Genomic DNA, 24,545 nt, shown 5'->3' on the forward strand with positions numbered 1-24,545 from the left:
TCAAGGTCATTTATGCTAAGCAGCAAGCTAAACATGCTTAGATGATTTTTATGTATATAATGATAAATGTGTGCGATGTGAGACGGAAACGGAAGTGACGAGGAGGCTTCATTTCCGCTTTAACCGGTTACTCATCATTCTTCTAACGTTATTCCAGACTGTATGATGGGAGCATTTCCAAATTGCGGTGTCAACAGTCTGGCCACGCAAGTCCATGACTAACAATTTGGTGGAATGCTTGATTATGATTGGTCAATCACTGAATTCAGCGGTCTGTTATTTTTGAATAATCACCGCTGAACTCAATAACAGACCGCTCTCTAACCAAAGACTCAGAGCACCTGACTCATATTAACGTGTGTTGCTTGATTTTGTGTTGTATCCATCACGGCAGCTAAACAAGCCCACAATCATGTAGAGCTAAACTTTCGCTTACAAGAATGTTTCTGAAAACAGTTGAAGCCAGAAATAGATAATGCACTAACCAACCTGTTGTTTTCCTTTTAATTTTTAATAAAAAAAAATTAAGTTTAAGTTTTTATTTGAATTCTTTAAGTCAACATTCCAGACTGTTGGCACACCCATAAGCGGACAAATGGACTCTATAAGCGTCTTACACAAGTAGGACACAAAACCCTCACATTTAGGGACATTGCCAGTAGTTATATATTTGAAAAGTGGGTGTACAGGTAGAGCGTTGTTTTTCCTTCCTGTTGTTTTCCGAGGTGACTGTGTTGCACTGGACGCACCCAGCATAATTGACTGAAATGCATTTATTACCGTATAAGGCTTCCTGTAGCCTATATAGGGTAATGAAAGTATTCCATTATACGATAAGCAATGGAATCCTTCATTTTGTTTTGGTTCAATGACCTGAAGTAATCCCCCTGTCGGGGTATATTTCTCAATAATGACCTGATCCCCAAATGATTCCTTGCATATTGTGTCATTGTTACATTCTTGTGTCGTTGCTGCATGAAGTTAACCTTTAAAGCTATACTGTGTAAGTTGCTCAACTAATGGTCAGTAGCGTTATAGCAAACCGCGGTCGCGTCTACTTTTTTCGTCCGTTTTTCGCCGCGGACCGGGCCTTCAGACGACCGCGTCCACCTCGCCGGCTCGCCCGCCTCGCCACGCATCTCTTGTGTCCCTCTGCGGACCGGCGTTGGGGAGTTACAGGTTAGACTTCTAGACCAGCGTAAACAAAGCTGTTGAAGCAAGCTATTTCCTGAAGAGACGCAAGATGCACTGTGATTGGCCGGTAGTGTATCATGTGTGTATGATCTGCAATGTGATTGGCCAACATATACACAACGTATACGGATGATGCAGATGACATCATTTTGCCGGGAAAAAAAGTAGAAAACATATAAAGAAAAGCTTTTGGGGCAGAAATTAACGGAGTGGGGGTTCTAAAACTTTAGCGATTTAATAGTTAGGACAATTTTAAGATATGTTTTATAAAAAAAGTTACATAGTATAACTTTAACTTGTCTTACAGCATGCTTATGTTCACACCCTCATAATAGTTTTCTAAGAGATTGTTTGATTAATCCAGCCCACATATCTGAGGACATCGGCGTAGAAACCAGGAAGGCTCTGATGACCACCACATTCCACCGTCCCCCAGCTCACCACGCCTGCGATGTAGTGAACTCCGTCTTCTTTGCACATCAGGGGTCCGCCTGAATCACCCTGTAAGGAGAAAGAACCAGTATGGATAACATGATAGCGATATGAAGCCGCATTCTGCCAAACCCCACCCAGCCAGCGTGTGATTGGCAGAAGTCCCTTTGAGCCGCATTCGGACGCAGAAGCAGTCCCCAGGACAATATTTACTATTCTGTCCCCCAGTATTTGTAACTCGAACGGCGTTGAGTCGGCTCATGTGACCTTCGCACCGCTCGGCCCGTCTATTCGCTCGGCATGCACACACACACACACACGCACGCACACACACACACACACACACTAACCTCGCAGGTGTCGACTCTTTTGACCATGTCTCCTGCACAGATCATGGTGTCGTCCAGTAGGCCAATATCCAGTGGTTGGCCGACATACTTCTCCACACATTGCTGTTTAGACATCAAGGGAATGCGGGCATATGACAGCTTGTCTGGCTTGTAGACTGAGGGCAGAGGACACAGAGAGGCAATGAGAGAAAGACTGCACACAATGTTGCAGGTCGTTACTCACACAATACATGTTAAACCTATAAGGTTAAGGAGGGACGAGATCATAAATGACTAGGCTACATAGGTTTGGGGATAAAACAAGAGGCGAGGTTGAGATGGTTTGAAAATTTACAACGGAGGGTTAAGGGGTCCATGCTGAAGATGGAGCTTCCAGCTAAAAGGAGGACGACCAAAGAAGAGGTTTATAGATGTTGCGAAAGGGATACCATGTAGCACGCACATGCACACATATCTTATTTACACTGCAGCCAAATCCAGCCGTGTCACATCCAGGTTGGAATCTGATTGGTTTAAATGGTCACATGATCCTATGAAACCAGTCAGATTCCAATCTGGATGTGACACAGATCTGATTCAGGCTGGATTTGGCTGCAGTGTAAATAAGATAGACATCAAAAGGGACTTGAGCACCTGCCCTTTTACCCGTATGTAAAAAGTGCCTTCTCCAGAAGACCAGGCCATGAATGTAGTTTTTACTATGGTGAAAGAAATGCAAATGCCCTCTTGCCATGCCATACCTGAAGGCAGCATTCCAGAGTATTTTGAATGTTTGGACCTTGTCCAAACTCTCCTGAAACTCACCGAAAATAGCAAACCTCCAACTAAGCTCACAACGCTTAGCGCTGCGATGCGTTGCACCGAAAGGCTCTTTTAGAGATTTCAACCCCTGCCTCTCGAACATTCTCTGCATGTCCCTGACATGCAGGTACAAATGTGCCATTTCAACTCTTCCATATTTATAGAATAATAAAATAGATGATCAACAAGCTTAATGTTCTGCCAATCCACTGGAAATGTACTGTCTTGCCAATGGCAGGATTTGTGAAATTTTGAAATGGCACATCTGTAGCTAGAGTGACTGAGGAAGACGCAGAGAACAGAAGCAGAGAGGAGAAGAAGAAGAAGAAGAAGAAGAAGAAGAAGAGAAGGAAGCCAGTTGAATATTGAACATTGAATGGTACATTGGAATAAATGTATGACCTCCCTAGACAAACTGCTTGACATCTACCTGCTGTATCATTAGATAGACATTCATTTCAAAGTTATATTGCCTATCCAACACTTTGTAGCTTGTATTTGAGGTGTGATTGGTGGTGCAGTGAGTAGTTGGATACATACAATGTTCAGTGCTGCCCCATCCAGAGGTGACACACACCTTTCCATCGGGGAAACGCTTGTTTGGCAGACAGGCAGTCTTAACAAAGACAGATTCCTTGGCACAGAATGGGCTGTCGGTGACTTTCAGCTGGAGTAACGCTGAGACACAGTGGATGGAATGGTCAGAGATGGTCAGCATCTCTGACTTAAATGGTACAGTAAATGGTGCATTTAATTATATAGCGCCTTCATCCAAGAAACTTTACAGAGATTGTGCATTACATTCACCCTTTCACTCACACATTCATACACCGACCAAGACAGAGTGTGCAAGGCGCCAACCTGCAGTTAGAGGTTCAGTGTCTTGCTCAAGGACACTTCAACACTAACTCTGGGGGAGCACGGGATCGAACTGGGAACTTTCCGGTTGCCAAGCCGCCAAACCTGAGCCACTGCCGCCCCAACTTGAATAGATGTCATCATTTATTAAGTGATGATAATATTAATAATAATATTGATGCACCTCCATCAACGTTAGGAGCAAATATCGACCAATCAGAAAAGGGAGCAGAGCTAAGTAACTCTAGTGAAGGTATTTACAACCGAGTCCAGTGAGGCGACCCTATGAACTGTTCAAAAGTTAATGGTGGCCACTAATTTGCATTCTTAATCACATTGTCACTCAGAACAAAGATATAGACTATTTTGCTTGTCTTGTTTCAGAGCTACTGAAGAAATATGTCTAAATCGGCAATTCCAGCAGCCATTTTGTTATGCAAATTAGAAGTATTCTTTTTCTTTTTCGTTTTTATCCTTGCTTGGGAACCATGTTTTTCTGATTCTGCACCCTTGATTTGTGTTAAATGGCCTGGTTCACCACATTTACCCCAAAATGCCTCTAAACCTCCTTATAGATGCCTTTTATCTGAAATCTCGCCTGACTATCCCACAAATGCATGTATCTCATAAATAGGGGCTCCATTTAAAAGGGACATAAACAGGCTTTTTCTAATGGTATAAAGGTTCTTTACTGTCTTGATCATCCCATGTGCTCTGGACTCTTTATAAAGCCTCAAAGAGGTAAGTTATGTAATTAGAAGGATATGTAAACAATCACCCTAAAGCTGCTCTGAATGGTATACATTCTACATGGGGTTACCTAACTGCCTAAGCCAAGGAAGGCTATTTAGTTGGGGGCATTAAGGATTTCTCGCGCTAATCAGTCTAAAAGCGCGAAATTTTGCACAGATGTAGCTCAGGGCATGCTCTAATGATTTAGCTAGGGCGCCCAAGTCGGCGACCTTCGGGGTCGCCACAGCGGCCAAATCAAGTTGGGCTCCCATTGACTTTCTATACAGGAGGAAAATACCCCCCAAAAAATCGGTATTTAAGTAGGATCTGAGGGGTCTAACTAGGGGTTTGTCATCATGCTGAATCCATTGCAAGCATTTGTTTTGCACAAAAAAACATTCCTTGGGCTAGAAATGGCCTCAGAAAACGATGCATGTATGGGTGAGCATTCATGTTAGTCGGAGGCCTTAGGTTTTTTTTTCTCGTGCTAATCAGTCTAAAAGCGCCAAATTTTGCACAGATGTAGCCCAGGGCGTGCTCTAATGATTTAGCTAGGGCGCCCGAGTCAGCGACCTTCGGGGTCGCCACAGCTCCAGAAAACACCCAAAAAACTCTGAAAAGTGATGACTCATCACTTTTCATCACTAAACCATCGTTTTCTGAGGCCATTTGTGGCCCAAGGACCCTAACCCTAACCCTTTTGTGCAAAACAAATGCTTGCAATGGATTCAGCATCATTACAAACCCCTAGTTAGACCCCTCACATCCAACTTAAATACCAAGGAAAAAAAGGGGTTTTTCTCCTGTATAGAAAGTCGACGGGAGCCCAACTTGATTTGGCCGCTGTGGCGACCCCGAAGGTCACTGACTCGGGCGCCCTAGCTAAATAATTAGAGCATACCCTGGGCTACATCTGTGCAAAGTTTCACGCTTTTAGACTAATTAGCGCAAGATTACCATGTCATCTCCCTTAGGCCCCCGACTAATTGAACACGTTGTAAACTTTCTTCATACTGTGGTTATGTCAATACATTCAGAACTGTCTTGAGAGATAACGTGTGGCCTCACCAACGTCATTATGAGCAGTGTTGTAGATTGTTTTCCTGTAATCGTTGTGAGGGATGGCTCTCTCCACACGGATGACCTGGACGTAGTCTTCATGTTTCGTAATGTCCACTGCCCCCAAGACCACCTGCATTTCCGTGTAATCCTGTCTGGAGAAACAACCAATTCAACCCTCAACTCGATTAAAAATGCTGTATTTACAGTATGTATACAGTATACCTAAATTAACCCAATTAAACACTATTACAATTTTGCGAGCGTGCAGAGGTGGTGTCTACACCTGTTCACAACCCGATCAAGTGGAAAAGTCTTCCATGTTGTATTATATACACATTAACCCAATTACTATCAGATTTTTTTTAATGTGCATGCTTCCTGGCCATGTATTGTAGCACTTACACTTTTCTTTGTTTGTGTTTCATAATATATTTTAATTCATCAATAAACTTACGGAATCTCTGTTTACGTGACACACACAGGCTATATTCACACAGGCTATATTCAATAAACAAACCAATTGTCTCCAATCCACAATCCAGTTAGCCAACACTACTTCTTCAGTAATGGCAGTTTCTGTGTGTGTTTTTGTCTAATTTGATTCAAAATGCAGTTATTAGTGTACAAGTGAGACAACAGTTCAATGTATTGCATCTTAATGACCCATCATAAGACCATTTCTTTCAGTCCTGATTCCGTTGAGAAACACTGTATTCTATTCACGATGATTCAGTTACAATAACACGCCACCTCATTACAGGTTTAGAATGATTTGTGCAGAACTAAATTGCATAATGTGATTGCATACACCCATTAAATCTCCTTTAGTGCAGCTTACATGCAATGAGCGGCAGTGAGAACCCAACAGGATGCAATGAGGACGCCTCCACAGGCGTGTACGAACGGATCAGATGAGCCAGTGGTTCTGATCTGCAGGGATGCCTGCCATGGATTAACTCCGGGTCGAGACACCTTGCCAAAACTGATCCTGGTTGAAAAGCCAAGGTATGGCCTGCCACACTGGGAGAACTGGGCTGGCGTTGCTGGAGACATAGTAGGACCTTGGAAAGAAGGTTGTGTGTGTTAAAGGACGACTTCAGACATTTTGGTAACACTTTCTATGAAGCCCACATGTATAATGCATTATGAGGGCATTCATAATGCATTATAATGCATTCATAATGCTTCATAACTACACTCATAAACATACATAATACTTTATGATGCACTATATCAACAGTCATACAACATTATAATGACACTTATAATGACTTAAGTCCAAGTGTTCTATGGATGCTCTTGAATACTACCACATCTATAAAGCATTATGAGGACACTCATAGTGCATTATAATGCACAATTGACTGACTGCTTGTAATACATTATGATTACCTATACACAACTGAAGTAAACTGTAGTAACGACTCAACTCATGATACTGCATGGGATATTATAACATAATATGAGTTGTTACTACAGTTGACCTGAGTTGTGTATAGGTAATCATAATGTATTACAAGCAGTCAGTCAAGAGTGTATTATAATGCACTATGAGTGTCCTCATAATGCATTATAGATGTGGTCTTCATAAGTATTCAAGAGCATCCATAGAACACTTGGACCTAAGTCATTATAAGTGTCATTATAATATTGTATGACTGTTGATATAGTGCATCATTAAGTATTATGTGTGTTTATGAGTGTAGTTATGAAGCATTATGAATGCATTATAATGCATTATGAATGCACTCATAATGCATTATAAATGTGGGCTTCATAGAAAGTGTTACCAAACATAATGTTAACACTTTCTGTACACTTTTCTGTACACTTTTTTGGAGAAAAAAATCTTCCTCCTCCTAGTATAATCATAATACCTGATGATCATATTTTAGGGAGGGAAAAATCAAGGCACCCCATCTTTAAGGTTTGTTATTTGTCCTCAGTAAAAAAAAATGTTCAATAAAATAATTTTCATGAACTTTACTACCTGGCCCAGGAGCATCATCACAACTGGGGACAGGGCAGTACTCCCAGCGTGTCTGTGAGTCAGTGGTGTAGCACCATGGCATCATCTCACTGTCTGGATTACGGCAGTAGTTTTTGTCCAGGCCTCTGACAAAATATGTAGATAGGTAGAGTAGGTAGGTAGTAGAGGCAGACCAACACACAGAGTCACAGACAGATGGCTAGATAGATAGAAATATAGACGTTTGGTTGTGTTTTCTTACTTGTGCGGGTGGTTTTCAGGTGTGCGGGTGTGTTCATGAGGTCTCTGGGTCGACCATCCCTGGCAGGTTTTACCAGAGATCGTTCTGGCAACCTCCCCACGATAGTTTACGCCATCACCGGTGTAGCAAGTCAGCTCTAGGCAGGAAAGGAAGAAGTAGGTGGATGGAGATAGTAAAAACAAGGACCAGTGTTTTGTCCTCTAGGAAAATTCCTGTATGTGCAAATAGACAGTAACATAAATACCCCAAAGGAATAACCAAACGGAAATTGGCGAAGTCAACTCATTTACTCTATGTTGAACCATCCTATTCAAACCAGAGCCATAACTATGCTGGCTTGAAAGCCACCATGAAATATATACTATTACGTTTAAAAAGAGTTAAGGGACTGTATGTAATTCCTACCAGGACGGTTGACTTGTCCGCTTGCTGTGATCAAGTGCTGATGTAAGTTATGCTACATACAACTCAATGGTGCAGCTGTTGTGTCCATGGCTAATATGATCTGCACCACAATGTTATTTGTGCAGATGTGACATCATGCTATGCTGCCTATGGTCTGTTTATCAAAGAGCTGGAGAGACAGGGATTCTCCTGTTACTGAACAAAGACTCTATAGCAATAATTACGGTCAGAATGTTATACTTCTTAATGAGTGGATACACACTTTCCCTCAGGCAGGGATACTGCTAATCTGTAACATAACAGTAAACTGTAAGTTTGGGAACATCGACTAGCTAAACGCATTGCCACTTTCTCTGCAAACAGTACAGTGAGTCACATAGAAATGAGGGTTTATTATACATCCTCAGCAGAAATGTACTGAAAGTAATAAATAAAATCATCATAGTTAATATAAGTTGTCAAAGCTACCTGGCCCGGGAGCAACATCACATAAGGGGACCGGGCAGTACTCCCAGCGTATCTCTGAGTCAGTGGTGTAGCACCATGGCATCCGCTCATTGTCTGGATTACGGCAGTAGTTGCTGTCCAGGCCCCTGACAAACATATTTAAGTAGGTACAGTAGGTGTGTGGTAGACAGGCAGGTAGACGGACGGACAGACGACGGACGGAGAGACAGACAGACAGACAGACAGACAGACAGACAGACAGACAGACAGACTGCTAGATAGATAGATAGATCGATATTTGGCCAGATGCTCTTACCTGTGTGGGTGGTTTTCGGGCGTACGGGTGTGTTCATGTGGTCTCTGGACCGACCATCTCTGGCATGTTTTCCCAGAGATCGTACTGGCAACCTCCCCCCGATAGTTTCTGCCATCACCAGTGTAGCAGGTCAGCTCTGGGACGATGGTAGGTGGCCAGGAAGAAATCGATGGATGGAGAGAGTTAAAATAAGGACCAGTGTTTTTAGTAGAGAAGACTTAAACAGAAGGTTCCTGGTCTGGGCTCTGTGTCAAAGTGCCCCTGATTAAGACACCTCCAACTGATCCCTGGGTGCTGTATTAGCCTAATTATATTCACTGCTCTAAAGTTAAATAAATGCAGAGTACAAATGTCCTGTGTATGCAAAACAAATATACAGTAACATAAATACCCCAAAGGAATGGTCTAACCAGACAGGGAAAGGGACAGAGACGCCTGCTAACCACGCTATGAGACCAGAGCCGCAATTTGCTGGCTAGAAAACTACCATGAAATCTATAATATTAAAAGTGGTCTTCTATACAGTATCTCAGTACACGGACAAATGTGTCTGACTGTGGCAAGACTTGTCCTTGTCCGTGGCATTTTATTTTTTCTTATTTTTTTTTTAAATTCTGCTTTTTATTTTTTACTTATATACTATTAACTTTACTGTATGTAATTCCTACCAAGACGGTTGACTTGGCCGCTCGCTGTGATCAAGTGCTGATGTAAGTTATGCTACATACAACTCAATGGTGCAGCTGGTGTGTCCATGGCTAATGTGATCTGCACCACAATGTTATTTGTGCAGATGTGACATCATGCTATGCTGCCCATGTTCTGTTTATCAAAGAGCTGGAGAGACAGGGATTCTCCTGTTACTGAACAAAGACTCTATAGCAATTATTACGGTCAGAATGTTATACTTCTTAATGAGTGGATACACACTTGTCTTTCCCTCAGGCAGGGATACTGCTAATCTGTAAAATAACAGTAAACTGTAAGTTTGGGAACATCGACTAGCTAAACACATTGCCACTTTCTCTGCAAACAGTACAGTGAGTCACATAGAAATGAGGGTTTATTATACATCCTCAGCAGAAATGTACTGAAAATAATAAATAAAATCATCACAATTAATATAAGTGGTCAAAGCTACCTGGCGCGGGAGCAACATCACATAAGGGGACCGGGCAGTACTCCCAGCGTGTCTGTGAGTCAGTGGTGTAGCACCATGGCATCCGCTCATTGTCTGGATTACGGCAGTAGTTGCTGTCCAGGCCCCTGACAAACATATTTAAGTAGGTACAGTAGGTGTGTGGTAGACAGGCAGGCATGCAGACGGACGGACGGATGGACAGACAGACAGCTAGATAGATAGATCGATATTTGGCCAGATGCTCTTACCTGTGTGGGTGGTTTTCGGGCGTACGGGTGTGTTCGTGTGGTCTCTGGACCGACCATCTCTGACAAGTTTTCCTAGAGATCGTACTGGCAACCTCCCCCCGATAGTTTCTGCCATCACCAGTGTAGCAGGTCAGCTCTGGGACGATGTGGCCAGGAAGAAATCGATGGATGGAGAGAGTTAAAATAAGGACCAGTGTTTTTAGTAAAGAATACTTAAAGCCATACTGTGTAAGTTGCCCAACTAGTGGTCATTAGCCCTATAGCAAACCGCGGTCGCGTCCGCGTCTTTCGTCCGTTTTTCGTACCTTCAGACCCCCGCGTCTGCCTCCACCTCGCTGAGATCTATCTTTTAAGGGGTCCCTTGTTCCTGTGCGTTCAGTAATTCCAGAGATACGGACTCCTTCACCCTGCCTGGTAGGCGAAATTACCTAGAGAAGGGATGGTACAAACGGGCGACAACAAATATGGCTGCCATAGCGACCCCACTTCAAGATGCGCTGTGATTGGCCGGCAGTTGTATAACCCTCGCTGTGATTGGCCGGTAGTGTGATGACGCAATTTTGGCGCGAGATCCGGTCCACGGCAAGGATCTCAGTTTACATATAGAGAAGGCTTTACAGGCTGAAATTCACGGCGCGGATCTTCTAAAACTTTTGTGATTTAATAGTTAGGAGAATTTTAAGATTTGTTTTATAAAAAAAGTTACATAGTACAACTTTAAACAGAAGGTTCCTGGTCTGGGCTCTGTGTCAAAGTGTCCCTGATTAAGAAACCCCCAACTGATTCCTGGGTGCTGTATTAGCCTAATTATCACTGCTCTAAAGTTAAATAAATGCAGAGTACAAAGGTCCTGTGTATGCAAAACAAATATACAGTAACATAAATAACCCAAAGGATATGGCTAACCAGACAGGGAAAGGGACAGAGACGCCCGCTAACCACGCTATGAGACCAGAGCAGAGCCGCAATTTGCTGGCTAGAAAACTACCATGAGATCTATAATATTAAAAGTGGTCTTCTATATCTCAGTACACGGACAAATGTGTCTGTGGAAAGACTTGTCCTTGACATTTTTGCTTTCACACAACATTATAATGTTCTTAGTTTGGATACACCCCTGAAGAAGGGATAGGCTACTGCTATGACAGATGCTCACTAACATCTAAACATCTAAAACTGACCAGAACTCTGACCACGGGACTCTGGTAATAAATTAATACATTTGTAACCACTATTTTAATGGCAAGTATTCCACACAGCTTCATGTCAAAAATAGGTGAACTATCACTTTAAGTGGTCAAAGATACCTGGCCCGGGAGCTACATCACATAAGGGGACCGGGCAGTACTCCCAGCGTGTCTCTGAGTCAGTGGTGTAGCACCATGGCATCAGCTCATTGTCTGGATTACGGCAGTAGTTGTTGTCCAGGCCTCTGCGAAACATACGTACAGTAGGTTACAGTTTTTTTCCGTCAGGAGCTTCAAAAGGGCACCTCTCTGTCCCTATCAGTGGCTATAGGTACCTCTCCAGCCACTCCCCCAGATTTTCTCAGCCGCGCCCCCTGGCTGTATTGTATCTTATTTCAATGTGTAGTGTGGCTATTCAGCCAGGAGGAGGCACTTTTTTTTAGTGAGCAAGGGACGGGAGTTAAGCAAGCAGATTTCTCTCTGTTGATTTCTTTCTGAATTCTAAAGTTGACAGAGCCTTAAAGTTTTCTAGATGAACATTTAAACTGGAAATTAATACTATATGTACAGATTAATACTATATGTATTCAGTTACATAGCCATCTTCTCCTCTCTTTAAATGTTTTTAAAACTTCTTTATTTTAAATTTTAAATTTAGATAGATGCAAACAAGCCATTTGTTACTTCTAACATTCACTCCTACCCCACAAGGCAAAGAGATGATTTAAATGTACCTTTTTGTTGTAAACATAAATCATTCATCAAATTTAGAGGCCTTCATTTAGAATAGATTCATCACTAAGTCATCACTATCCTTGCCAATGTTTATGAACAATCTAAAGCAATATGTTATTTCTTCCTCACTGATGTAATTTACTGATGTGACATCTTTCCTAATTCGTTTTTTGTCAGTGTTGTTGTTTTTCCTTTCTTTTGCAGCAAGAGCCGCTGATACAAACGACCTACGGCCTGGTCGCGACTTAGGCCACGACTTGGAGGTCGTAGGTCCCGGTTCTGGAGGTTTTGCGCGATCTCGGTCGTAATTCAGCGACCTGGGAAGTCCGCGATCGAAACTCTACGCTTGCTAAGGGAAGGGATGCGAGTTTAGAAACTCTACGCTTGCTAAGGGAAGGAGCGCCGCGATCGAAACTCTACGCTTGCTAAGGGAAGGGACGCGAGTTTAGAAACTCTACGCTTGCTAAGGGAAGGAGCGCTCGTTTTCAACAGCGTCGGCAGGTTAGCTACTCAGTGTCGGCAGGTTAGGGTTAGGGTTAGGGTTAGGGTTAGGGTTAGGGTTAGGGTTAGAGTTGGGGTTAGGGTTAAGGTTAGGGTTAGAGTTAGAGTTGGGGTTAGGGTTAAGGATAGGTTTTGGTGCACCTCGCGCGGTCCAAGTGACTACAATGGAGCGCTTCCTACCTCCGGTTCAGCCAATCACAAGCTTCAAAAGGTTGAATAGCGCTGCTGCTCTAGAATATTCTGCAAAAAGACGGCCCGGGGACGACCGAGGTGGCGCAACCACGGCCGGGGGTCGCGAAACTAGACCGGCCGCGACCTAACAAGTATGTACCGCGAACTACGACCTCCAGAACCGGGACCTACGACCTCCAGGTCGTGGCCTAGGTCGCGACCAGGCCGTAGGTCGTTCGTATCAGCGGCTGTCTCTCTTCTTTTGTGCGGTTTCTTTTTGGGACAGCTGCTCACCTTGTTAACTTGTATTAGTGCAGGGGTCTTCAACAGGGGGTCTGGGACCCCTAGGGGGTCCTCAGAGTTACTACAAGGGGTCCTCCAAATCTTTGTGTGATAGAAACCTTTATATTAACCACTTGAATCCTAGTCCTAGAGTCCAAAATAGCAGATCGTCTATTTTCGGCAAAGACTTTAGGTGTAGTAGTAGACTGACAGGAAAATGGGGGAGAGAGATGGGGAGTGACATGCGGCAAACGTTGTGTAGGCCAACAGGTGCCCCGATTCCACAGTATCTTACTTAAGGTGTTAGACTCCCCTTCCCCCTCTTCACACCTCATACAGACCGGGTCTCTCTTTGCATTGACCTATTTGCTTCAACATGGCGGGCTGTACTGTAGGTAGGTAGGTACAGTAGGTGTGTGGTAGACAAGCAGACAGACAGACAGCTATAAGCTACATAGAATGATAAATACTGTAGATATATGTTTTGTTGGGTCTTCTTACTTGTGCGGGTGGTTTTCAGGCGTGCGGTCGTGTTTGTGAGGCATCTGGGCCGACCATCTCTGGCAGGTTTTCCCAGAGATCGTCCTGGCATCCTCCCCCCGATAATTTCTGCCTTCACCAGTGAAGCAGGTCAGTTCTGGGACGATGGTAGGTGGACAGGACAGGAAGAAGTAGATGGATGGAGAGAGAAAAACACAAATACCAGTGTTTTTGATAGAGAAGCCCTCTAGGAAATAGAAGGTCACCAGTCCGCACTTTGTGTCAGTGTCCCTGGGCAAGAAACCACTAACTGATCAATGGGTGCTGTATTAGTCTAATATTGTTCACTGCTCCTAATAGGATGGCTACATGCAAAGGAAACATGTCCTGTGTGTGCACATACAGTATACAGTAACAAAAATACCACAAAGGAATGAGGTAACCAGATATGTTGAACCATCCTACTCAGACCAGAGCTCCAACTTTGCTGGCTGGAAAGCCACCCTGAAATCTATAATATTACATTTAAAACAAGTTAAACCCTAATGTGAAAGGTGGCTTCTTTACTCTAATAAATATGTAGATTGTATTTGAATCCAGTTTGCCTATAATTCGTTATAATAAGACGTTTGTCTGCTCGCTGTGATCAAGTGCTGATGTCAGTTATGCAACATAGTGTACAACTCAATGATGCAGCGGCGTCTTACATGCCTAATGTGATCTGCAACACATTGTTATTTGTACAGATGTGACATTATGCTACAAAGTCATGCTATGGTACACCACCATAGGGTTTATGGGGCGTTGCCTATTAGCATACAGTAGGTAACAAACTCACTACAATGCTGCTCCAATGTTTGCACCCACAGGAATCCATGGTTGCTGTATAAGCCTAACACAGCACTGCCCCTAATAGGTCAGCACTGCCCCTTATAGGTCAGCACTGCCCCTTATAGGATGGATACATGCAGATGACACTTTTCCTGTGTGTGCAACTATACTGTACAGTAACAAAAAAGGAATGGCATAACCAGACAGGAAAAGGGTCCGGAGTGAACTATCCTACCAGAGCTGCAACGTTGCTGGGTCAAAAGCTGTCAAGAAATCTACAGCTAATCAACTTCAGAATTATTTAAATTTCATGGGGAAGCGTGGCTTTGTTTGCCATAAATAAATATGTTGGTTTTATGTGAATGCATTTTGCCTCTATAATGACATACAATTAATATCTTCATATAAGGGAAATATGAGGTACATTTAAGAGAGTATTGCTGCATGAGGCCCACAAGCATAAATGTCCCGACAGTAATAGATAGAATCATACAAGTGGTTAAAGCTACCTGGCTCAGGAGCAACATCACATCTGGGGACCGGGCAGTACTCCCATCGTGTCTCTGAGTCAGTTGTGTAGCACCATGGCATCAACTCATTGTCTGGATTTCGGCAGTAGTTGTTGTCCAGGCCTCTGAGAAAATATGTAGATAGGTACAGTTGGTAGGTAGTAGACAGACCAACACACAGAGTCACAGACAGACCGATGGCTAGATAGATGTAGAAACATAGATGTTTGGCTGTGTTTTCTTACTTCTGTGGGTGGTTTTCGGGCGTACGGGAGTGTTCGTGAGGTCTCTGGACGGACCATCTTTGGCAGGTTTTCCCAGAGATCGTCCTGGCAACCTTCCCACGATAGTTTACACCATCACCAGTGTAGCAGGTCAGCTCTGGGTCGATGGTAGATGGACAGGACAGGAAGAAGTAGGTGGATGGAGAGAGACACAAGGACCAGTGTTTTGATAGAGAAGCCCTCTGGGAAAATTACCGTAGGCCTACGGTATGTGCAAATAGACAGTAACAGAAATACACCAAAGGAATAACCAAACAGGGAAAAGGGGCGAAGTCAACTTGTTAACTATGTTGAACCATCCTACTCAAACCAGAGCCATAACTATGCTGGCTTGAAAGCAACCATGACTATTAACTTTAAAAATAGTGTACTGTATGTAATTCCTACCAAGACGGTTGACGTGTCCGCTCGCTGTGATCAAGTGCTGATGTAAGTTATGCTACATACAACTCAATGATGCAGCTTGTGTGCCCATGGCTAATGTGATCTGCACCACAATGTTATTTATGCAGATGTGACATCATGCTACATAGTTATGCTATGGTTAACTGCAGATAAACACCAGCATAGTTTTTAAGGTGCGTTATGTATGCTAATAACAAAAAAAAACTTCAATGCTGTTCCAATAATGGAGGGCAAGTGATTTTCTTTGGTTGAAAGATGTTTTAAATAGTTCTTTATTCTGATAGTATTCCTAAAGAGCTTTGGTTCAGTAACAGTCTACATGTCCCTGCAGCTCGTTATTAAACACACTCCATTTTAGGCCAGGATAAAAAATGTATCCAGTCAGGAACCACAACTCAGCCAGGATACAGATTAAACAAGTGGAATTGGAATTGATGACACAAAGAAGTTAGCAGACATAATTGGAACTGGAACCCTATAAAATAACTACACTCTCCTGATTGGCTGAAATTGTGTCTCCTACCTGAAAATGTATGTTCTGTTTATCAAAGAGCTGGAGAGACAGGGAGACTACTGTTGTTTTGGACCCCAGGAAGACTAGCTGACGTTAATGGCGTCAGCTAATGGGGATCCGTTTAAATAAACAAATAAACTGAACAAAGACTCTATAGCAATAATAATGCATTATGACCAACACTTATAATACATTATAAACTTTGTTATAAGATGTTCATGGTCAGTCTTGCTTTATTTGGTCAAATGTTAATCTTACCAAATGTCAGGCTCTCCCGCCGCCTATGGCATCACACAAACTGGTTAAAATTGTCAAGTTTACGCTCAACACATTACATCCAATCTAATTAACGGGTGCCTTACCTTCAGCATTCACTGAGTTCAGAGTATGCAGCCACACGAAGAGGAGACAACACTGTATTATCACAGGCATCTCTGAACATTAATCTTTGAAAGTGTAAAATGAAGTTGGGAGCAGTGAGGACAGTAGAAGGGAAATGCCTGTTGTGTTCTAGCCTCCACCACAAGGAAGGGTCAAAGGTCGAAGTGATATGACTCAGGCACATGCACACATGGACATCAAAGGGGGCTTGAGCCTGTGCCCTTTTATCCCTCTGTAAAGAGTGCCCTCTCCAGACCACAAGTGCAGTTTTTACTATGGTGAAAGAAACACAAATGCCCTCTTTCCATGCCATACCTGAAGGCAGAATTCAGGAGAATTGCCTTGTCCAAACTCTCCTGAACTTGAATGCAGCATCTTATGTTGAAAGAATTTCTCTCTGTGTAGAAATCCACAACGTACGCCACATGTCCAGTATTGACTTAATTATGCTTAGTTCAGTGTGGTATCAGGTACCAGACATAGCCCACCTCCAAACGTGTTGTGCTGCGACGCGTTGTGAGCTTGGAGGTCTACTATTTCACCAAAAGGCCCTTTTATAAATTTCAGCCCCTGCCTCTCAAACATTCTCTGCATGTCCCTGACCATGATGTCAGCACTTTAGATTGGATGAGGGATGCCATGTTTACATACAGAGGGATGCAATATTTACATAGCTCTTGTCTTATAATGCATAAGCCAGACTAAGCTCCAAACCTCCCAAAACAAATTGATTCGACTACTTCTCGACCTGGGGCCCATGACTCAATAGGGTTAAACAATTGAAAATGGGACTGACTTTCAAAATAGTCAATGCAAATCTGCCATCAACCCCTACAGTGCTCTCATATCTGACCAAACTCCTCCAAAAAGTAAGCGACACCCACAATTACAACACCAGAGGGAGCGCACACAACGATTTGATAATACAAACCCATAGTACAAACATGGGAAATTCTCCTTTTACAATACTGCCACTGAAGTGTGAAATTCCTTGACTATTTCCCTTAAAACGCTGGCCTCCTTCAAAACAGACCTGAAAATTCATCTTTCAGGAGGACAGAGGCATAGGTAGTCATCACTTTCTCCCTTAAGACAGGCAAGAAGTGAGACCCCCCCAATCCCCCCCCCCCCCCTTTTTTTCTCCCATGCACCAAACACATAGTGAATTATTTATATATTGCTTTATCACCAGTGTTGTAGTGCTAAATTTCGAAGTGGGGGGATGCCCCACGCACGTCAATGTGCGTGTGCAACGTTTTCATATAGGCTAAAAGTAAATGACAAGGGTGCAATTATATTCAATATTTAATTGTTTTGTAGAAATCACTACATAGCTCATCAAGCTTAATTAAAGAGTCTCACATGATGTTGCTTTGTGTTTTTCATTTGGACAGAAGAGATTTAAACAATGTAGTCAATATTCAATCATTTATGCATTATATAACAGACAGTGAAAGTGTTAAATGTAAAACAAAAAGCATTTTACCCCACAATTTCTTTTGGAGGGGTGAGAGAAGTGTGGGAACGCCGTTCTCCCGCGTTCCCCCCACTACATCCCTGTTTATTACTGTTGCCATGTTCTGTAAATTGAGTGCCAAGGACTTCCAATGGAATCAAGACTGTAAAAGGACATATTGGGATGTTCCTGTTGAGCAAAATGTTTTTAGCCGGTGCTGTGCTGCATTTTTTTTTAAATGTGTCTAATGTAGTTGTTGTGTGAATTAATTGTGATCAATCAATCAATCAAAAGCCAGTGCCTAAAAACATATATAATAAAAATCAAACAGCAACTCAGACACAACTGGTGTTTCAATGTTGGTATTTTATTGTAGAACACTTTGAGACTGTGATATTTATGTTTGTAACTGACTAGAGATATTCCCTTAAAGTCCTCTCTCTCTCTCTCTCTCTCTCTCTCTCTCTCTCTCTCTCTCTCTCTCTCTCTCTCTCTCTCTCTCTCTCTCTCTCTCTCTCTCTCTCTCTCCTGTTAATCATTTGCAGTAATCAATTAAGCAATCAAACCCTTTGTGCTGACCCAAAAAAGTCATGGCTTTTGTGACTCCTAAGGATAACTTGCATGCTTTGTGGTCAACAGCTGACATAAGAAAAGAAAAATTAACAACACATGAATAAAGCCAAACTGGAATGAAATGGGTTGCTCCAATGTAAAGATGAACAAAGTAAAAATGTGGTACTACTAATAATAATAACATGTGGCCCCCACAAGCCAGTGTTGATTTTGTCGACTAAAACGATGACGAAAAATGTTTGTCGACTGCGTTTTTTTCACTGACGAAAACTAAATAAAAACTAAACTAAGCTGTGATGACTAAAACTGAGACTAAATATATTGACGATTTCGTCAACAAAATAAAAACTAGACTAAAATGTTAGGGAGGGACTAGTGGAGAAGAGAGTAATTTTATGTTTGGTTGCTCTCAGGTGTTGCGTGCTGAAAATAGCAGATCTACAAGCTCACAACGCGTCGCGCACAAAATGTAAAATCAGTCATTATGATGCCATCAAGGCCTGCCAAAATACATTTCAGTTGACTAAATCAACTGTAGATTTAGTCGCCTAAAATCTTATGATATTTAGTCGACTAAAATTAGACTAAAACTAATACTTTTCAGGTGACTAAATTATGACTAAAATATTTCAATTGACTAAAATCTTCATTTGATGGCCTTCCTGCCCTGACAGTTGGCCAGTTGGCCAGAAGGGACTTTGAGGACTAGTTTGTAGATTTTGATTATTATTACAAAACCATGTCATATGCTTTGGCTATTTGAAAGTAGCCAATGTACAAGCTCACAACACCTTGCTTTGCAACGTGAGGGGCCCCTGGCCTGGACAACACAAATATTGTCGGAGGCGTGGTCAGCGAGCATGCAGTAAGCTGTGTTCCTGTGGGGCTCCGTCCCAAACATTGTTAATTTACTGTTTTTAAGGAATTATACCTACCTCAACTTTTCTGCTCAACGCTTGATTTAAATGACGGATAAGAAGAAACACCACCACAAATACAACACTAGAGTGAGCCCTTTGGTAATGGACGAGGATTTTACCGACGTTCTGGACGCCGACAGCATGTCCCTGGGGGGGAAGTCGGTCGGCACGCCGTCGGCTGCTAACCCTTCCACAGCTGATCTGATGAAGGCTATCACCACCTTCCAAGACAAAATGGAGCTTAAACTCACTAAAATTCTCTGTCAACGGTCACCGAGAAAGTGCGTGATATCGAGGAAGCCGTGACTAGACACGACGACGAGTTACAGGCGCAGGTCGTTGTTTATCATCTTGTCTGGTAATATATTAATTCCATATGCTTTCTGGTTAATCAAGTGTCCTTTGCTGCTGTGCATTTATATATGGTTTACAGCCGCAGCGCACCGCTATGTTTAAGCATGGTGGTCAGGTGGTGTCGCGCACTAAACATAAGCCCAGAATGCAAGCCATATGAACACGTTTTGGGTTTATAGATCTGCCGAGCCAGCTGCCTGTGTTTGATGCGTCACCGTTGAAAGGTCGAAACATAAATCACGCAGGCAGCGGCAATGCGAGGGAGAGAGAAAAAGAGACTATGAGAGCTGTATGATTGAGATTGACTGACTGTTGACAACAACGGGGATTTAACGTTAGCCCATTTTGTGCAGAACCTTCAACCTAGCATGTTTCATGAACAATTTAACACGTGAAGTTGCCATTTCGCCAACTATTATATGTCCATTCTCTCACTGTTGTAATTTGAGACACTGTTGCTGCCTGCTTGGGAGGCTGTGCAAACTGTGCAGTCCATATTGGCCAGTCCATAAGGACAACTATGTTTTTTTTAAAACAAGGTTCATATTTTAGATTGTAATTAGAGAAAAGAAAAGATGGTTGTTAAAATGTTTGCATTTACTGCTTTCTATTGTTTTAGTTATTTTAACAATGGGCGGGGGCAATTCCCAAGATGCACTGCAATCTTTCATGTGACTTAAGGGGGCTAGCAGTGTTACTGTAAATAGTAATAAAGACATTGCAGGCTTATTGTGTCTAAAAATACATATTTAGCCACTTGTACACCAGACGTTGAGTATATTATGAAAAGCCTGGCATTATATGAACACACACCATCAGCAGGGCTATGCTCTGGGCCAGTGGCAAGGCAACAGACTTCCAAGGGATGATAGGGATGATAATGGGGAGGGATGTTAGAAGATGTCGTACACAATGGAGGGTGGTGAAGACCAGTCAGGCAAGTGTGTAAGCCTGAAAGTCTTCCAGTTACCGGATGGTGTTGATGTATTTCTGATCGGAGGACTCAGGTCCGGGATCACAGAAAAGCAGAGTTCCCAAGAGCAAGGCCAAGAAATAGTGAAGCTCGTGGCTGATTACAGTGCACAGAGTGTAGCCGTTACCCAGCTGGGCCCCACCCACAGTGCACTGGACGATGAGCAGCTCTACCAGGATGATACAAGGAGGCTGACCGTCGATGGGAACCTGACCCTGTACCTGGACAGCAAGTCCTACTCGTTCACCCTGTGCTACTATTCTCATAAGAGGTCACTGGAGAGCCCATGCAGTGAGAGACAATCAGGGGAAACGCCAGAAGACCAAGCAGCCATCTACATCAGACTCACCAACCAAGAGCACCAAGCTTAAGAGCAGCTTGGAGCAGATATAGGAGCTGGAGAACTGATTATATACACTCCAGATGGAGTTACGCCCAGCACCAAGATTGCTGAGTTTGATATGGATGAAACAATCATCCATACCTATGGAAAAGGGACAAGGTTGGAGTTTGCTGTTTGACGCGGTTAAACCCAAGCTGAAGACGCTGAAGGAGAGTGGTTGTAAGTTGGTGTTCTTCACCAACCAAAAGAACCTAAAGAAAAACAAAGACATAGGCCTTCACAGTTAAAGTAGAGGCCATTGTTCAGAAACTGGATCTACCTGTACAGGTATTTTTTGCAGCCGGTCGTCAGTCAGGGCTATATGTGAAGCCAATGACGGGGATGTGGGATCACCTGCTCAAGAAGGCTAACGGGAAATTGGAGGTTGATATCAGTCAGAGTTTCTTTGTGGGAGATTCAGCAGGCAGACCTGATAACTGGGCTGATGGAAAGAATACGGACTTCTCCTGCAGTGCCCGACTGCGCAAGCTGGACCGGTGGACCCCAACGGCAAGCCGTACGACCCCTCCTCCTCCCTCACCTCATCACAACCTGAGGTCATTGTGGCGCAGGGCTTTCCATCTTGTGGAAAATCCACATTCATCCACACACACCTCGTCCCAGAAGGCTACGTCCACCTCAGCAGGGATGGAAAAAAGAAGGAAGTTATGTTGAACGAACTTCAGGAAGCTCTGCAGAGCGGTAAAATTGTCGCGGTGGACGACACCAACCCAGACGCGGAATCACGCAAAAGATACGTGGAAGCTGCAAAGAAAGCTAGAATCAGATATCGCCGTTTCCATTTCACTGCCCCCACACATCGACAGGTTCCGCAGGATGACTTCGGAAAACCTGCCTGGCGCCGACTTCGAGAGCTACGAGAGCTCCTAACCAAGAAGAGGGAGTTGATGAAATTATTGAGGGCCACTTTGTCCCCAACGTTGATGATGATGCCAATTTAGCTCAGTTCAGACAGTTTAGCAAAGGCTGATTGGACAGCCTTTGGGGGTTCATTTTGTGAAGAAAGTTTTAAAGTTGATTTGAGTTGTTTACATAAATCTGTTTTGACTACTGTCTCTGTGTCTCCAACTGATCATTGTAGTCATACTACTCCTCCACTAGGAGGAGACAAAGTGAAGATTTTATATACTTTTATGTACTCTTATTGGTTTCCTAGTAAGCTCACATAGGCCTACTGTATGAACAAAAATATCTTTATACATACAGTATGGTTTCAACTTGGAAGGAGCACTTAAGCAGTATTCTGAATAGCTTTTAAGGTCATTTAATGGGACAACGTTATACACAGATCAGTGGAGTTATAGGTAATAAAACAAATCAGCCTGTTATAGCTCCACCATGGGGCTAGAATGTGTTGAAGTAAACTTGTTGTTTAAAGAATAGAATGCCCATGTCTTTCTGTGGCTCTTTAATGTCCATTATCTTAAAACTACACTTTAGAAGCGAAGATGGAGGCAGATGCTCGCTTATAAAGCACATGTTGGAAAGCACCGATCCGATCCGCCATGACACCACGTAAACAATGATCGATTCCGGTGAAGGACGCGATGACGTCAGACCGGAAGTGTTTACGCTGTGGACTTCTGGCCTTCAAAATAAGACAACGGGAGTGAATGCAGCCTGAGGGTGGCATCGTGGACATTTTAATCTGTTAATGTCAGGGGCTCGGAATTGTCATGATACTTTGTTGGTAATGATGTATCACAAAAGTTTTAAATTGCTAGAGGATTACATTTAGTTAGTTGTATGGGTTAATTCATTTGTTTTCATCTACAAAGAACGGCCCGATCACGCCAAAAATAACAGACAACAGTCAATAAAATTTTACTTGTAGTTCTTGGTGTGAACAATCTTAATTTAAGCTTTGAATACATGCATTTAGATCACAGATGTGTCAGGTCTGGACCTATTGCCCAATCAATTAGTATTCAACCCTAAACAGAAAACGTCCACCATTATGCAACAACACATTATAAAACAATATAGTGGTTTAAAATCTAGGTTTGATATAAAGTAGCCCTGAAACATGGCGGTCATGAGCGACCATCATGTTTCAGGGCTAGATATGATATATGTTACAGATTTATATAAGGACAATTAAGCATAAGTCACAGGCGAGATGGCTGCCAACATGACTGATTTATATGGAAATGGTTTAGATTAAGTCAAAGATATGGTGAGTGTTTGTACATTGACATAAAAAGGATATGATTAGTTCCTTCCACAAAAATAAAATGAGGACAAAGGACAAAGGACAATACCAATGTTAGCATTGCTAAATCCATTCCTATAGTCCCACTAAATCATTTTCATTAAAGTAAAATGCAAAAGGCCGAAAACATTAACAAGAAAACAAGTTAGGGTTTGGGTCAGGTTTGGTTGTCGAAAAGATGACATGTAGAAACAGCGAAACGCTCCCCTAGTGAAGCTGTAGAAACTGCAAGAAAACAACACATGAAGACACTATATGGACTCACAAAGACACTATATGCAACAAGAGACCCAGACAGAGTACAGCAGTACTAGACAAGGATGGTAACCACAGAACACTTCAAGGAAGTGTTTAACAGACGAATAACTGAAGATGACGAATGTGATTTCAACGACAAATAGAAGAGATCACAGTAAATGAACTAACAATAGGCGAAGTCAAAGAAGCAATAAAAAGACTACAGAATAGTAAGGCACCAGGAATCGACTCCATCATAGCCTCTAGACTAGAGGCATAATCCTACTCTCTGAAGTGGGCAGGATTATTGTAGATCGCATATGAAGTGGAATTGACTGCAAGCTGAGAAAAGAACAAGCAGGTTACAGAACAGGTAAGGGAACAACAGAGAACAGGTAAATGTGTGGCAAGCAACACTATACATGAACTTTTTAGACTTTGCATTTCCTTGTGTCTTGTCTCGTTTGTGTCATTACCTGTGCCTGTGTTTCTTCTGAAACCGTCTTTACTGCCTCGGCATAACTGGTTTCTTGAACCAACTTGACTTGCTGTACTTCTTTTGCCTTCTTACGATAAGCTGACATTTAAAGCATCTGAGTGGTGGTGGAATGTACACTCACATTATAGCATATACAGTTGCGATAAAAGGTTTACATACACTTGAAATGTGTCATGGCAGATTTGACTTTCCAATCATTTCTACAATTCTTATTTTTCTAAGATAGGTTGATTAGCAAATACTTCTTTGTCTCACAAAAAAGAATCACCCAGTTTAAATTATTTTCATGAATTTATTATGGGTTTTCTGAAAATTTGACCAAATCTGCTGGGTCGAATATATATATATATATATATATATATATATATATATATATATATATATATATATATATATACAGCAATCATCATCATCATCATCA

The 24,545-nt window shown here is 42.5% G+C and overlaps 1 protein-coding gene across 2 annotated transcripts; it reads right to left on the reverse strand.

Annotated features, from left to right (window-relative positions):
- Window positions 1-1,404: 1,404 nt before the first annotated feature.
- LOC308296191 (plasminogen-like) lies at window positions 1,405-16,631 on the reverse strand. Of its 2 annotated transcripts, XM_080739360.1 has the most exons (16): window positions 16,479-16,631; window positions 15,159-15,294; window positions 14,914-15,038; window positions 13,595-13,730; window positions 11,525-11,649; window positions 10,218-10,353; window positions 9,970-10,094; window positions 8,829-8,964; window positions 8,534-8,658; window positions 7,661-7,796; window positions 7,420-7,544; window positions 6,268-6,490; window positions 5,436-5,581; window positions 3,318-3,455; window positions 1,977-2,131; window positions 1,405-1,695 (listed from the first exon to the last, which is right to left on the reverse strand). In XM_080739360.1, the coding sequence occupies exons 1-16, from the start codon at window positions 16,546-16,548 to the stop codon at window positions 1,534-1,536; spliced, it is 2,199 nt and encodes a 732-aa protein (XP_080595486.1). In that variant the 5' UTR covers window positions 16,549-16,631; the 3' UTR covers window positions 1,405-1,533. The 2 variants fall into 2 exon arrangements, with proteins under 2 accessions (XP_080595486.1, XP_080595487.1); XM_080739361.1 differs by lacking the exons at window positions 8,534-8,658; window positions 8,829-8,964.
- Between the last annotated feature and the right edge of the window lie 7,914 nt (window positions 16,632-24,545).

Source organism: Nannobrachium achirus (assembly GCF_963921795.1).
Source record: "Nannobrachium achirus genome assembly, chromosome: 12".
NCBI classification, from domain to species: domain Eukaryota; kingdom Metazoa; phylum Chordata; class Actinopteri; order Myctophiformes; family Myctophidae; genus Nannobrachium; species Nannobrachium achirus.

Bases quoted from the DNA above. Each gene is read 5' to 3' on its own strand.
- LOC308296191 (XM_080739360.1), bottom strand. From the start codon at position 16,548: ATGCCTGTGATAATACAGTGTTGTCTCCTCTTCGTGTGGCTGCATACT. The intron at 8,659-8,828 runs GTAAGAGCATCT...TATGTTTGTCAG, and splicing joins CCCGAAAACCACCCACACAG to GGGCCTGGACAGCAACTACT. The intron at 1,696-1,976 runs GTTAGTGTGTGT...TTCTCCTTACAG, and splicing joins AAAGAGTCGACACCTGCGAG to GGTGATTCAGGCGGACCCCT.